Source organism: Mycteria americana, chromosome 4 (assembly GCF_035582795.1).
Source record: "Mycteria americana isolate JAX WOST 10 ecotype Jacksonville Zoo and Gardens chromosome 4, USCA_MyAme_1.0, whole genome shotgun sequence".
NCBI lineage: Eukaryota > Metazoa > Chordata > Aves > Ciconiiformes > Ciconiidae > Mycteria > Mycteria americana.
Window position 1 is genome coordinate 84958171 of NC_134368.1, and position 16522 is coordinate 84974692.

Below are 16522 nucleotides of genomic sequence, written 5' to 3' on the forward strand. Positions count from 1 at the left end.
GCTGATGCCTGTCACCCTGTTGTCAGCTCTTGCAACAATACTGTAAGCTTCACGATACCTAGCATTTATCCTATAAAGTCACAAATTTTTGTGGTTTCATTTTGTGAGAAGCTAGAACTGTATCTTTAGTAGAGGTAAAGAAGGTATTGGAAGAAAAATGCACTAATACTTTAAAAATTCAGCAGATCAAATAAAAACACTCTTAACTGATTATTATATCCATCTATATATAAATATTTCACACGTGTTTGGTCATAATACCCTGTTTGGAAAAGTCCAGAGCACACTGCACAGATTCTCCAGGTTTCTTGTCTACCTTTCCTCTCCTTGCCCATTCCAGCATACACAACACCACAATTCTGTACACACCATATACACAGGGGCCTAGAAACATTCAATGCAAGCTGAACATTAAAGGCTCCTAAAACTTCTTAATGACTTCCATGAAAATGCATGCAGTTGCCGAACAGAATAGAAAACTTGCTTGTCTGACCCCAGAAGTACCACTAAGCAATTCTTGCACTGGAGAACAAACAACTTCTGCCAAGAAAACAGTTGGAATATCTTTAACTCTGCAATAGCTATTTACTTTTCATTAATACATGTTCTTCAGAACTATATAAAGACAAACATCAAAGCTTTTATAATGAAGTATCTTAGGAAACCTAACTATAGATGCAGAAGTGAAAGGTTTGCCTATCATAGCCCTACAATTACTACATTTACGGTGTTAATTACTACACCCTTGGTTTATATAAGCAGTATATACACAATATTATAGATGTGTTAAAAAAAACAGAGTTGAAGTATAAAGATAAGCAAGGATGAGTCCTTTAGAAATGATTTAATTTGTATTAAGAATATAAACATATTTAGCTTGTAAACTTTCAAGCTTTCCAGCCACAAATGAAGTACCTAAAGATATAAACGGGGTAGCCAGGACCCGAGAGTCTCCCAAAGACCACTACAGCAATACGATTAGCAAGCGACAATAATCTTGTACCAAAAACCGACCATGTATTTCTGAGTTCAGAATTCCTGCTTCTAAGTTAGTTTCCATGTTTCACCTGTACTTACATACACATCATGTGTGAGAGTGGCAGAAGTAACCTTAAAACTTGTGAAAGAACTCTTAACTCAGATATTGTTTGGATATTAAGCATTTTGGTTATTTAGAAATGTGCACCAGTACTCCTAACTATATGTTTATATCATGTTTTATGTTGTAATATATATGAAATATTATGTTCAACTCTGAGCCCTACATTACCAAAAGGTTATTGACAAACTGGAGAGAGTTCAGAGAAAATCAACATAATTTCTCAGAAGGCAGGAAGGACTTATTTATGAGGAAAGATTAAAAGAGCTAAATATTTATAGTTTGGCTCAGTAATGAATGAGGAGGTAGGGGACATGGGAACAGCCTAGAGATATCTGAAGGGTGTAAACACTAAGGAGGGAGACTGAACGTGTTATACAAGGATGTAAATAGAAATAATGGGATAAAACTAAACAAGGAAAACTTAGGCTGAATACCAGAGAGCATTCCTGGACAGCAAGCTATCTTGGCCCACAGCACAGTTTCTTAAGTGAAGCAATAGAAGCCCATGGCTTGGAACAACAAACAAGACTAGACAAAACACTGGAAAATTTGCCATATGGAATAACCTTGCTCTGCTGAGGAGAAATATTACCTCATAAAAGCTAGTCTTTTCTAAGTTTAACTCCAGTGAAAGCAGTAGTATTTTACAAGGTGTTGAAAATTTAATATAAAAAATAGATATTAAAAGCTTAATCAGAAAAAAAGAATCCAACTAAGAACGTTCCTTAACCACGAGCAACTTAAATTCAGCTTATGTAATACTTCAATTGAATCATCTTTCTGCAACTGTTTGAAAAAGAAAAATACATGCGGGCTGCAAAGCATTAACGGCGCTGGACTGTATTCTCCCCAGCAGAGGTCACTCCAAGTTAAGAAACGACAATTAAATTTAACAGCATGGATTCAAACTTGAGGAAAGAAGATCAAGAGAAAGGAGACATCCTCCTTCCCTCATTCCCAGCACTGGCTTTGGATGCAAAGCTCCCAGGTAACAGCGTGTCCTGCAGTCAGTCACAGGTAGATGCCAGAAGCTTTGGATCTACACAGCATGTAATGTTCAATTTGCACAACATTCAAAATTTATTTTCTAAATGGCCCTGATGAAATGGGTAAATATCGCCTATTTGCAGCTGGATTATGAAGTGTCCAGAATCGACATGCACATGCACAGTAAAGCCTAGGCTGGGTCATGTTTGGAATTGAAACCACAACACTTTTCACTGAAAATTTTAGATTACATTAGTTAAGTATTTACTATGCGAGGACTGTGACCCAGGCAGACTGACAGGCTTCCAAAAACACAGAAGAAGGAAAATAAAAAGGGAGGTTATCTTTTTTATTGTTGCTTGTATATATTTGTTTTAAAAAGAATGTTTGCTAACTTAAAACAGAGCTTAGAACACAACCAAAGCCAACAGAAGAGCGCTACAAAAAGAATAGTCTGTGTCCATACATATTTCTTTCTTCTTGATCCATACAAAAGTCCACAAATTCACATTTGAGAGCTATCACTTAAAAAGTCTGGAAACTGGCAAGTAAAAACCTTGCTGTTCCAGGTGCCATCACCCCTAATAAAACTTCTGTCATCTTCATAGTTAATACTGATGCAAGAATTAACCGTGCGCTGTGCCACTGCCAGAGGAAGCTGTCCCAGTGCCAAAGGAAATAAAAGCAACCAGCACATACAGCAAACGTATATTTGCGAACTACAAGGGAGCAAATATGCGTAAGCAGAGCTGAAGAGTCATATTTTGACTAGACTGTTTTAAAAGGCTGCTCATGGGTAGATGTAAGGTCCAACAGTTAAACCACGTAGACGCATTCTAGCAAAATGTAAGAATTGATAGAGCGTGCTTTTAATATTTCATCCAATGCAAACAGAAGTGAACTCATGTTTAAGTATTCCCTGGAACATACTGAACCCTGGCTGCATGATGCGTGGATAATTCTCCAGGGCTATGCCTGTACCAGAGGCCAAGGGACACTTTCCAGCCCCCAGCTCAGGGAGTGCTCTCCAGCCCTCCCAGCTCCACTGCACAATCCAGCCCAGGTGCATACAGTCCCCTAGCCCCTGTCACAAGCTCCTCATCTGCAGGCAAATGAAATACAGAAGGGAGCCACAGTAAGCACCACTCAGGCCCGAAGTCTCAACATCCTGGGAACAAGGACCTGCAGGACAGACTGTCTAACCTAAGTGACTTGACATTTTTGTACAGAAGGGGTAGGCTCTGAGAGTAGAAAAACTCTTAGGGATATGTCAGCTCACTAAACCATTGGTTTGCTGAGAGACAGCTAGCTATCTAATATGCTAGAAATGGCACAGGGGGTTCCCCAGTGCTATTAATCTTAACATTTGATTTTAAAATCTATTAATATGCAAAAGAGTTTTTCTGATCTGCCCAGGAGCAGACTGGTGTTCCTCATATTCCATGCTTGGCTATGTTTTCTTTGACAGAAAAATTAATTAAATCTCACTGTTTTAAAAGCTATTAGTACAGACTGTGGATTTTAATTTTTTTTTAAACAAAATAGAGAGACTAACAATAAAATAAGATCCTAAATAAGATACACAAAGTCTTACCTGCTTCCTTGCACAAGGCTGCTAAGTCTGCACCCACATAACCATGTGCACTATCAGCCAGTTGCACCAACTCTGCTGCTGTGAGCGAATGGGGAACTTTCTTGAGAAGCTTTTGGAGTATGTCCAGACGGTCTTGGGCATTAGGAATTCCAATTTCTATCTCTTTATCAAAACGCCCAGGTCTGCGCAGTGCTACATCCAGTGCATGAGGACGATTAGTGGCCCCAAGTACCAAGAGCTGCCCTTCGCTGCCTTCCTGAGGGCATCAAACAATGCAAAATACTAATTTTAAAATACAATTAAATGCCACGCAGCTTATAAACATACTTCTTGCTTACTTTTCCCAACTATTACACACACTAAAATCCTGATGTTAGCTCTAAAGGAACAAAACAAACCTTTCAGAATATATACCCCACAAGCGATCCCATCCAACCTATCCCTAATTGCAATTTAGCAATACTATAGGCTGCACACACCTACAGATAATACAAGAGAAACTTTACTCCAAGATGCCTTCATCCCAGTGTCTCCCACTTTAATCCCCAAAAACCTGCTTTCCTATATCAGGAAAGTAAGCACCAAGGAAAGAAAAAGAAGTGTTTAAGCTAAAAGGCAGCGTTGGCACAAGACCAAAAAGGTGTCAGCAGACCTTGAATAAACAAGGTTGGGAAACAAATCATTTAAGGTATCAAAACCAGCAGACACAGGAGGTTATAAAGCTTCCTGTAGGTTCAGTAGGAAAAGCAAGGTCAAAAATCCTAACCAATTTCCTCAAGCTCTGCTTTTTCACTTCTAGAGTGAGGCAAAATCAGCTAGGAGGTCTCTTGCAGTGCCAATCTCTTTTTGTGAACAAAGCACTTTCTCCAGGAAGAATATCCATCAGCCTTTGCCATCAGAAAATATGTTCTGCCTGTAAACAACTCCAGACTAGGCAACTCAAACTATCATGCAGGAAAATAATGAGAAACTTGCAGATTACATGAACAGCAGAAACTCGTTTTCGTACTGTGGACAGATTTCTTTCATCTTTCCTGCTAATAATCATAAAATAATAGATGAGAGACTGGCAAACTTTATGGGCTTAATCCATAATGTACTCAAGTCAATTAAATTTACTGTTTCTTCAGTAGGCTCTTGTCTATGTCCTAAATATTACTATAGTAATCTTGAAATAGCTGTTGTTGCCTTTAATAATGCAGCCTACATATCACCAGAAGTATTTTGATGACTTTGACTTAAAAATGCCTGGCTTAGGTCAATGATGGGCTATAACTAAAATTTCAGTTTCATCTCCAAAACTACAAGAGTGGGAGAAGGCAAAGGAAAGACAGTGAATGGAAGAAAACTTACTTTCTTTTAATCTCACAATTATCAGAAGACATTCCCCTCCTATGTCTTCTGCTTAGCATCCAATAAAGCATTAGATTACTATATAAAGTCTCATCTAAGCCTATTTTCTTTTCCCCCAAATGACATATATAAAATTGGCTGCATTATAGAAGCAAAATTATTTTGTTCAGCTAGTCCCCATATACATTGTCTCAATACAGTCTACTTACTGAGCCAATGCCATCCATTAATGTCAGCAACGAAGCAACAACTCTCTTTTCAACTTCATTCTGAGCCCCTTCTCTCTTTGGACAGAGTGCATCCAACTCATCTATAAATATAATGGAGGGGCGACTGGAGAAAAAAAGAAGGGGGGGGGGGGGGAATGTTAAGGTGCTCAGGAAGATTTAAAATACCAACACAGAGAAGTGCCAAGCTGTTTATAGAAAACGTTCAGTTCCTACAAAAATTAACAAGCATCCCACTCCTTTAGGTAACTAAAAGTTTCAACCTTGAATATGGTGTTACTCAAAGAGATAACTAAAATTACTAATATATTAGACAACTAATACCTTTAAGATGACCTACCAATCTACTTTTCTATTACTTTCTCCCAAAGACTAAACACTAAATACACCCATTTCACGAGTAAAAAGACAGCACTTTATTTACCACTTCTACAAATACAGTATGCGATATAGTCTTTTGCTAATGTATTACGAACACCAGCCATCTGGAAGTCTAAAGTCTGCCTTAACCAGGTCTAATAAATTTGGGCAGAATGCCACCCTAATCCAGAGGCATACTATATCCAATACCAACACTAGCTCATTTAGAGCTGGCTTCCATGTCTCAGCACAGTACTACATAGGTCTCCAAAGATAAAACTAGGCGGAAAAATTTGGATCCAGGTGAAACGCTGGCTCATGGTTCCATCTGTTGAAATAAATGTACAATACACTAACGATACAGATCGAGCGATTTGGCACAATCTGTAACAGTCCCTTAAAAAGGGTAGTGTCCAAAAGCATTTAATAGGCATACTAGAATTTCACTGCTTTCCTTCTTGCTAAGCTCTATATAAACAAATTTATTTCCTTTTAAAAACCACTGCAGGAAAAAATTACAATTCAAAGATTCTTGCAAATGTTTTTCTTTTAAGAACATTAACGCTGGAACCAATACCGCAAATAAGTGAGTGCGAATAAAATTATCCGAACGAACATACCGCAGAGAAGCTTCAGCAAATATCTGACGTAATCTTGATTCAGACTCCCCATAAAACCTATAATAATTAAAATATTTTAATAGAAAACATTTTTCGGTCTTTTCCAGGCAACTTGGAAAATTACTGCTCGTGTGTTCCAAAAAGACATAGCGCACCCTTTCAAAGTCCCGAACTATATGCAAATCCACAATAATCTTTATTTCCACAAGGACAAGAAATTAAGGTAAAATGGGGCACAGGCAAAGATATAACCATCTTGTAACTAGAAAAAAGATTAAAAGGAAAACCTTATCTCTTCTGTGTTAGAAACAATTTTATCTATATTTTTAAAGAACAAAAAAAAATTAGCTCCCTGGAGACATTAATCTGTGCAGCATCATCTTAATTTCAAATACGCATTAACAAGTCACTCTTCTTGTTGCAGAACTAACTAACACGCAATTGCAGATGCAGTTTTAGTCCCCTCTTTAATTTAGTCCATGCCTTACACAAATTCCTTGGCCAAATACAATAAACCTCTTTTATTACAAGAAGAAACATAAGCTCTACTTGAGAGAACGCCTTCCCGTTTGTTTTTGACTCTCTTGGGCAGATAGCCCATAGCCAATTCTACATCTACATCTATCCACAATGGATAGATGCCAGGACAGATTTGGGGCTAATATATTTATAGAATTAATGAAAATAAATTGGGTGGACTTACTTGCTTATTATTTCAGGACCATTAATAACGGTAACGTGAGCGCCAACCTCATTAGCAATGGCTTTGGCAATCATAGTCTTCCCAGTACCTGGAGGGCCATATAAGAGCACTCCTCTAGGAGGAGGGATTCCTTTAAACAAGCACATGCACACAAACAGAGAAGAAAGTTATTTGTGATAAATGCCAGACTGAACAACTTGCACTTGCACTTTTCACTGTCCCAGTTATTACCAATTATAACTTGACCTCAGCATTAACTTAACAGACATATCATTTTGACAAAATTGTAGGCTTTCAGTGGGAAGAGCACTCTTATATGGGACATACATCTACATTTTTTACTTTTAAAGTCCAAATGATCTGTTTAAAAAGCAACTATTGAAATCGTTATATTTTGCAGTAGTTCAACATTCTAATTCTCCCTATGCATTGTGGTGTTAGTTTGTTTTTTTGTTTTTTTCCAAAAAAATTATTGGACTGAGTACCTAACGTCCATGAGTATACTTTATTAAGTTATTAATGATTCTTATAGTGTCATTATTACAAATTTCCAACATCAGAAAACTGCTTCTCTTCAACACTCAAAAAAATTTCAGAAATACTGTGAGGCTTGAGTCACGAATACTTACAAAAATATGAAAAATACACATCAAAAGGATGAATTTGCCTCTTTAACGGCAAATGGTAAGAGCCGAAACAGACAGAAGCATTCAGACACAAAACATAAGGGACACTAGAATAACAAGGTACTACTGTGTACAGTTAAAACTGGACAGAAACTACAGGTAACTGCATGAAGTAATATTATGATCCCAGGTAAAGAGCCAAAAAAAAAGTTTCAGGCCAGCAAAGCCAAATTAAATGGGCACAAAGGTGAAAACAGAAGCTGAAAAATTAGTAAGCAAAAAGAAGAGACAAATGTTTGACAAAGGACTGACCCTAGCACAAAAGACATTGCTGAAACACGACCAAAGAAGAAACATCGGTTGGGTACTGCAATACCAGGCAGGGAATGATGCTTGAAGGGCAGGTCACATCCCAGGGGTGACAGAGAATAATACAGAAATTCAGGCGTGGACAGAAAGCCCAGATCTTAGGAATATACTCAAAAAGAAAAAAAATTATCTGCTGACTGACAGAGAATAGAAATAAAATGTCTTTACGGACAGGTTACTTCACAACAGTCCATTAAAGCATGTGCTGCTCCCTCATGTGGCGTTTCTGGTACTGGCAAGAAACAGCTGCTGAACCGAAGGTCTCACTTCAGCTGACAGCCTCACTCCCCATGAGCGGACAAGGACTCTCAACGTTTGGATGGTTACTAAAGATTTGTAACTGGTGAGGGGTCACCATCATCTCTCATGTAATTAGTAGAGAATCTGATCAAACACTTTTGGGACTAAGTATGAAGAACGCTGATGCTGAAGCAAACTTTCTGCTAACACAAAACCACGCAGTGACGCTGAGGTTGGAGGTCAGCAAATCAAGCTGGACCACAGGCAGATGAAAATGCCTCACACCATCCTACTGACACCTGCTGATCACGCCCAAGCAACACACACCAAAACAGCCACCTGTGTCTTAAGGAAATTGTCCCAGTGACCACTGAAATCACCTCCTCTCTGAAGCGTATGTGTGGGAAGAGGTAAGGCAGATAAATAAAAAGCCTCGAAGACATGATATTAAAGAAATATTTATAGGTAAGAAAGAGCCCTGTCTCACAGTGATGCACACCTAGACAAGTACAATGGGCAGACAGCCCTGCTTTATGTACATATCCGTTTGTGATAAATACACAGTAGAGAGTTTTATCTTTGTCACAAAAATTCTCTAAGTTCATATATACATTAGATATAAACTTTATATATGGCAACAGTAATCGTGTTAGTTTTTCCACCCTGTAATTCCATACTAAACACGCTGAGCAGTTTGAGTAAACAGCCTCAAACACTTCCTTAAAATTTTGCAGGAACCCTACAACACACAGGGATAAAAACAGCAGAAGAATTAATCTGAGTTTTTCTCAACTTAAAAAATACAATTAGTTGACTCTACCAAAACAAATTAAAATCTTATGACAACACAAACATCTGCACCTCTCAAATGCGCAAGTATAGAAGTCTTTCCTATTTGCTGTAAATTTTCCTTATGCATACCTGAATTTTCTTAGAGACACATATTTCTTTCCTACTCAAGTATTTTTCACACAAGCTAATCGTAACATCTTCATAGGATCCATACAGTATAATTACAAAACAGTTTGACATTGTTTGGACACACAAGTATACCAGATCAGTATTACATAAAATTCAGTGCATATTCCTGGAATAACTTGGTTTTAAAAATAAAAAAGTCATGTTAAAGGAAAAAAACAAAATTAGCATCAAATGAAGAAAGCCAACTCTTAGGCATCATACCGTAACTCTTGAACAATTCAGCTTGCTTCAAGGGCAGTTCAATTGTTTCTCTAATAGTTTTGAGCTGGCTGCTTAAACCTCCTATCATATCATAGGTGACTCGGGATTCACAATCACCATCTTCTGCTACACTGGTCCGCGTTTCAATGAAATTGATTCTAGTTCTTGAAGAAATGAAATAAAAAGCGTCTGTATTGCTTATTGCTCCAGTTTTGCCAGTTAGTGGGAGTCCTTCACTGCCTCCTTTCCCAGCCAACTCCAAATCATCGGTGAGGTCTGCACCATCTCCCTTGCTGTAGGTTTTATCTCCCTGACCAGAGTCTTGACCACTGGCTGCCACAGCAGAACTGGGTGTAACTGGTGAACCTGGATCCATCGGTTTGCTTGGTGTGCTTATAGATGCAACCTCTGAACTATCGTCAATGTCCATCTTGCTGAGCTGTAAGGACAAATCTAACGTACTTGTCTCCAAATCAGATCTTTCAAGGTCTGGCTCATACATATGGCTGGAAATGGCGCTGCCCTGGGCAGTCAGCTCTGCACCATCAGTTCCTTTCACTTTCATCACCATGATGTTACAAAGTTTGCCATAGAAAGTGAAAGCCAAAAGGTTTCCTGGTAAAACTATTTTCCCATCTATGAGAAGGTTAAAAAAAAAAAAAAAAAAAAAAAAAAAAAAAGAAGACATTTCAATCTACTTTGGCAGCAATAACATTCAGACATTCTTGTACCAGAATAATTATTTATCAGAAAGCCTAGGATGTGCTATAAATTAACATAACAAAAGGTAGTTAGGTAATTTCAAGGTAATTTCAGGTAATTTAAATGATCCTTTTGTACACAAGCAGACTGTACTGGATAAACGTTCGTCAGTATCATATGTAATCTCTCAGACTAAACTCATCATTAATTTGAGCATTTTAAATTTCATACAGCATACAAAGGGAGATTATGGAATTAGTATGGTAAGAAGTAAAAATTTTGTATTTGCCATGTGCATTATACATCCGCAATATTTCACGTTTAGCCCACCTTGAGTCTTGGCCTAAAAAAGGTAAGGTTTTAGTCTTTGCGTTGATAGAAAAAGATTAGGAAATGTGATCTGAATGCACCCTACAGGCACAAAAAAACAAAGGCAAAAATGTAAACAAGATTTATTATTTCCAGCCAAACTCATGAATTTGGAATGCAGTTCGTGTTTCCTGCTTCTTAGCATTCCAATATTGTTATTAATTCCTAAACCAGAAGATTCCCCTTAAGTAGAGAAATTTGTAGCGAGTGCTTTGAGTAGCACTACCCTTGAGTAACTTATCTTGCTTTTTCGCCTTACTTATACATATCTACCACCCAAAGAAGAGCAATTTTGCTTATTTACCACCAACATAAAAAAAAGATTCAGAGTATGGGGTTTCATGTTAATATTGATCCCTCATCTTGTTTTTAATGTGTAGTACTGCACTTTTCTTCACAGTGCAAGTAAATTCTGAAGTGCATCACAGTATCAGTCAGAGGGCCAGCAATGACTGCTAAACAACCATAACTTGAACAAGCAATATGTATAATGGACAGAACGAATGGAACCAGGATTAATGCAAATTAGATATTTATAGCATGGCAAAATTATTTAGCCCAAAGATGACAGATCCCTAGAAGAAGTGTGAGCAGAATAACGTCCTCTATTTTGCCATAAGCCCTTGATTAAGAACATAAGAGGAAACTCTGCTTTCCTATCCAAAACTAGATGATCTACTACAAAAATTAAACAGTCAAAACAGAAGCAGCAAAACTTATACCTAGGTTTCTCAGTAGACAGACAGACATTTCCTCGGCATTAATGGTGGCATCTTTGTCCCTGTGGTAGGAAGAAAAAAAAAAAAAAAAAAAAAAGAAATATTTTTCAAAGCAGTAACTACTTCAAAACCAAGAGTCCACACACCCCTAAGGCACCAGGATGATGAATACCACGTATTTTACAGTATATGATTTAACCCCACAAACAGAAAAGATGGATGAGCACTTTACAGTCTTCAGATGATACCATCTTAACTCTGAAGATATTAGACACATAGTAACAAAAGATGTGTACATATTTAATTTTGGGTTAGTTTTTCCATACGAAATGCTGTAATAAACAATATTATAAGCTATATTTATCAATTCTTAAGATTACAAATGTGGAATGCATGCTTCTCATCTCACCAGGCAGAATGGCCATTGCTACACTTACTGAACTGAAAAAACTGCAGATAAGGTAGGTCTCTTTCAGCCCTGCAAACACACATACACATCTTTTATGGATTAAACTAGCGCCTTGAGCACTTGCAAAACCGTGCATGTCTTAAGCACTGCACATCCACTATTGAAATAGTACAAGTTTTCCCCACAATGCATTTTCTAGTCTTTTATTTAATTGAGTTTAAGTGACTCAATAGATAAGCCTTAAGCCCCTTCACTCACCAGCCCTGGCCAGGCCTACAGCATTTTCTCAAACACCGTCTCATCACTGGGATTTAACACACAACTGAACACGTGTGCTCTTAGCCCAAAGCAAATGAAAGGTAAAAGGTGTCTTATGTGAATGACTTTCTCTGGTGTTCATATTAAAACATTTTACATCACATTTACAACTCACCAAGAGCACCGACATCATTAGCTCTCCCTGCTCCTCAGATACACTGCAACATATAAGGCTGTGGTGATTCAATCATTTTTCAGTGATGGTTTATCTGTACAATCTTTTTTCTGTTTCATTTGTGGCTTTACCTTTTATTAAAGCCCATTAAACCACTTTTTTTAATTCCTTAGGATTTATCCCCTCAGCCAATCCATATGAGCCTCAGGCATTAGCCCTTCTGTTTTCACAACAAAATAAGCATTTCACTACATCCATTTTGCAGACGAATATCCACAACCTTTGTAAGCGCTTAGACCTCTATGATGAAAAGCATTACACCAAGAACTTAACAGCAGCAGCACCAAAGGCATTTAAAGCAGACACAGCTGCTGCAAATAAAAGTATGATCAACAGGGGGAGCTCTAAACCTAGAAATAAAAGCCTGTTTCTCAATTCTACTGATCAAGAAAGCAATTTGAGGGAAAGAGGGGTATTATGCTAATTTAGAGGAGAGCTCTCAAAATATCGTGGCCGTATTCCTGACAAGTAAACATATACTTAATTACGTTGGTGGGGTCTGAGGTTGGGGATAGATTTTTTAACTGGAGGAAAAAGCTAAATTATGCATGCAAGCAACTCCCTAGAGGTATTAATTTGCAGAGAATGAACAACACCTGTAAAGCATCTAGAAACCTAGGCAGTACTTGATTAATGGGATTGCCATTTATTCTTTTAATAATTAATATTCTTACATGATAGGATGGCACTATGGTTTGTAGTAAATTAACAGGTTTAAAACAGACCAATTACAGTTTTTATATTTTGTCTCCTAGAGTAATTCTAGAAAAACAGTCATTTATATGATTTTTAATCTGGTGATACATATGCATAACAGTCCTCGGAGCCTGACGCTTGACTGGCTGAGAGGCAAAACTCTAGCTGTGGAATGGTTTCCAAAAAAATTACAGTAATCCTAAATAGTTCAGAAGTGATATCAAGTCCCCTGACCTCATCCTTAGTTTATATTTCCGTAAAAGTCACAGCTTTAAAGAAAGAATGCATTGCATATTAACATGGGGAAATACAAATAGATTAGGTTTAACTATTCAATTTAATGTGGGGTTGGTTTTTTAACGAAATGAGTGTTTTCAACCACCTCTATAATCAACCAGCATGTAATAATAATAAGACTTCTTATAGGATTAAATTAGCCATAACAAAAAGCCGTAAAGATATCAATTTTTTCATTTTCTGGTGAGAAAAGAGGCATGGAGGGCAAAGCAAGCTGATGCCTGGAAGTCAGCATACAAGTTAACCAGTAAAACTATAATTAAAGCTAAACTGTTTATATTACTGCCAAAAAGCAAGATTGCCTCACCAGCATTTCTGAGAGTCTGTATGCTGGAAAACAGCATCTGCCCCTTAAAATGGACAATGACAACGCCATGTTTGAAAACAGAGGTTTGACAGGGAAGTGAAGTTAATTTATAGAAATTAAAGTGTTAGGACACTTTCAAAAGTAACTGTAAAATTACTTTATTTAGGAAATAACTATAATCAGATTCTGCATCAACCCAATTGCTGACTCTGAGAATGTTATGAGAATAACAAATATAGGAAGTCATTCAGCAGATCAGTAAACTGCTAACTTCTCAAAGCATTCACGATTTCAAGGCAACTGCGATTTGCACCTTTTGCTCCCTTTTTTGGGTGAAGTTCAAGTAAAAAACAAAAACTTACCTCAGAGTTTCCAATCCTAAAAAATATTCCAGCAAATAAAAGCAGAGCACAAAACCACGCATACACAAAAGTGAAGTTTTGAAGGGAAGTGGTTAAAAAAAAATAAAATCACTTCACCCTCCCCAACCTGTCAGCCAGTAGTTCTCTCAACCACAACAGGACTTTTCAACAAGAGCTTCTCAGATAGCAGTTTGCAGTATACTTCCCAATGACAACAGCAGCAACAGGGGCTCCTTCTAACCCGACATCAACTCTACGCACAGAGATTATCCTCATCCTTTACAAGTTTAAAGAATCTGCCTTGATCGTGCAGTTACACACCCTTGCCTAACGCAAATGCAACGCAGGCAGCTTGACCTTCAGGAAGTGCTAGGCTATCCTTACTATTTATTAATTTAACGTAAAATGAAGAATATCTTAAGACTGATGAGCTTAGCGTCATTATATTCTCCACAACAGCATCACTCCTCAGTTGAGATTTTCTACAACAGCTGAGGCACTCCACTGCCCACAGAGGAGGTAGCAGTTAGCCACCAGTTACTAAACTTTAATCTTCATTCTACAAACATCTGCATGTTTGACTTTGTGTGGGTACTAATCCATCAAAGCAAGAGAGAAAAATAGCATCTTCTAAGAGGTAAGAGCCTGCAGTGCAAAGCAGACGCCTCACGGTACATCACTGGGTTATAACAAGTTGCATACCTCAACTTTACATCGACTTCCTCTGCCTGGATGACTGCACCAGTCACAGGCTGCACAGTGACAGCATCACCTGGATTTACTTTCAGATTCTTCTGTGTGGTTTCACTCAGCCCAACTTTCCCACCTGGAAAGCCTGTGGTGGGCCAAGCAGTACAGACCTAGGAAGAGTTTCAAAGCAAACAACTGTCAGTTGAGATTTCCCCCCCACCACTTCCAGTCCTCCAGTTAAAGTAAGCAATGTTTTATTATGAAAAACATGGACTGAAGGGGAAGAAGGATTAGGTTAAAACCTGGTACCACAGAGTAAGATACAAGAAGCACTGAGTTCTTAAGATATGATCCAAGACACTTTTCAAGAAGGAAGCAATTATATTTTGCCTACAAAGGAGATAAAAAAATTCCACCAGGACTCTACACATTCTGCAGATGACACAATAGCATACACTGTGCTGACTAGGGAATGCTACACATCAGTGAGGGAAGAAGAGTAAAGGGCTATACTCTTTCTTTACAAATAAAATACATGTGCATGCATATATAATACACAATACATATATTCACACACATGACCTTACAAATTTCTTGAAAAAAATCAGCAGCACGGATTTTTTCCAGTACTGAGTAACTACAGTGTAGAAAACATGGAAAAATCATATTCACTATCTTTCTGAATGCACGCTCCATTTTGGTCCCTACTGAATACAACAGGAACACACTGGAAGCACGAGAAAAGCACTTGTAGGAACAAGAAAGAGTCTCACCTCCTGTCGCCCATCAGCAGAGGTAAGCAAAACCGGACGACCTATGCATATGTTTGCAGACTTCATGCTGCTCAGCGACAGCTGGGCTAGGGCTCTTCGCAACATTTTTGGAACTTTGTCATCTCCTAACATTTTCAGGAGAAAAAAATACATCATTTTTTCCTACCTATCAAATGAATTCAGTATTTCTCCCGCTCCCCAATCCGTACAACTAACAAAACCCTTCCAAGCCCTCACGAGAGGCAGCGCCCAGCCGCGAGGGAAGCGCAGGGAGGCTCTTGGAAGGAAACCGTGCTATAACAGGACAGCGTTTCTGACAGGCCTGAAAACACCCATGGGTACACGCTACTGCTTGCTGGATTTTCCACCCCGTTTTAGCTACCAGCGGGACCCTTCTGCGGCGGTCGTTACTCTTCGACACCGTAATAAAAAGCAACTTTCACGGGGGCTCAGCCGACCTTGCCTGAGAGATCCCCCCGGCCCCGCGGGGCCCGGCTTCGTGAGGGGACGAAGCAGCCCCTCAGGCCCGCGGCGCCCGCCACACCCCGCCGGCGGGGGCCGGGCCCACTCTGGTGGCCACGGGGAGCGGCAGCCCGGCTTTGCAGGGACTCATTTTTAAACGAGCCGCCCTCAGCCCGCCGGGCCGTGACAGGCGACGGCCCGTCCCCGCCGCCCGCACCCCCATACCTGCCTCCACGGCGTCAGCGACGCCCAGCGCCAGCGGCCCGCCCTCAGCAGCGCCGAGGGGGGCGGCCCGCGGGGAGCCGCCGCCGCCCGGGACCGGCCGCCCCTTGCTCTTCCTTCTGGAGGAGGCGGACATGCTGCCCCACCGGCTGCCGCCGAGCGGTTCCGGGAGCAGAGGCCGGCACCGCCCCAGGGGCGGCCGCTTCCCGCCGCCCTGCCCGGCTGTGCCCTGTGCAGCGCCATGGTGAGGCTGTGGTTGGCGCTGCGCCGGGCGCGGGGCTGGGGGGCCCTGGCGGGGCTGCGGGCGCGGCCGGACAAGTTCGGGGGGGTGAGCGTGGACCTGGCCGAGCTTCGCCGCCCCCTCCGCCTGGAGCGGGCCGCCTTCGGGCGGTGGCTGCGGGGCAAGTGCCGGGCGGGGGCCCCTGGGGCAGCCGGGCGGGCGGGTGGCGGGCGGCGGGTCTCCCCTTGGCGCCTCGGCCCGTGAGCGAGCTCCCCTCAGGCGCCTCCGCTGCGCTGGGCGGGCGGTGGTCGTCGCCCTCCACACACCCCCACACAGCCGCGGCCGTGCGTGGAGGGTGTCGCAGAGGCGGCGGAAGGGAGCAAAGAGCCATTTCCCTGTGCCCTGTTCCCTGATCCTAACATAAAAGCCATCATTCCA

The 16522-nt window shown here is 40.3% G+C and overlaps 1 protein-coding gene across 1 annotated transcript in view; it reads right to left on the bottom strand.

Annotated features, from left to right (window-relative positions):
* Positions 1 to 16490, bottom strand: part of AFG2A (AAA ATPase AFG2A) — a 232896-nt gene extending 216406 nt beyond the window's left edge. The window contains 10 exon segments of the mRNA XM_075501145.1: positions 3684 to 3939; positions 5246 to 5369; positions 6244 to 6300; positions 6947 to 7076; positions 9364 to 9999; positions 11157 to 11215; positions 14420 to 14577; positions 15181 to 15305; positions 15868 to 16003; positions 16005 to 16490. Coding sequence (XP_075357260.1) covers positions 3684 to 3939; positions 5246 to 5369; positions 6244 to 6300; positions 6947 to 7076; positions 9364 to 9999; positions 11157 to 11215; positions 14420 to 14577; positions 15181 to 15305; positions 15868 to 16003; positions 16005 to 16475 — 2152 coding nt within the window. The 5' untranslated portion in view covers positions 16476 to 16490.
* Positions 16491 to 16522: the final 32 nt, after the last annotated feature.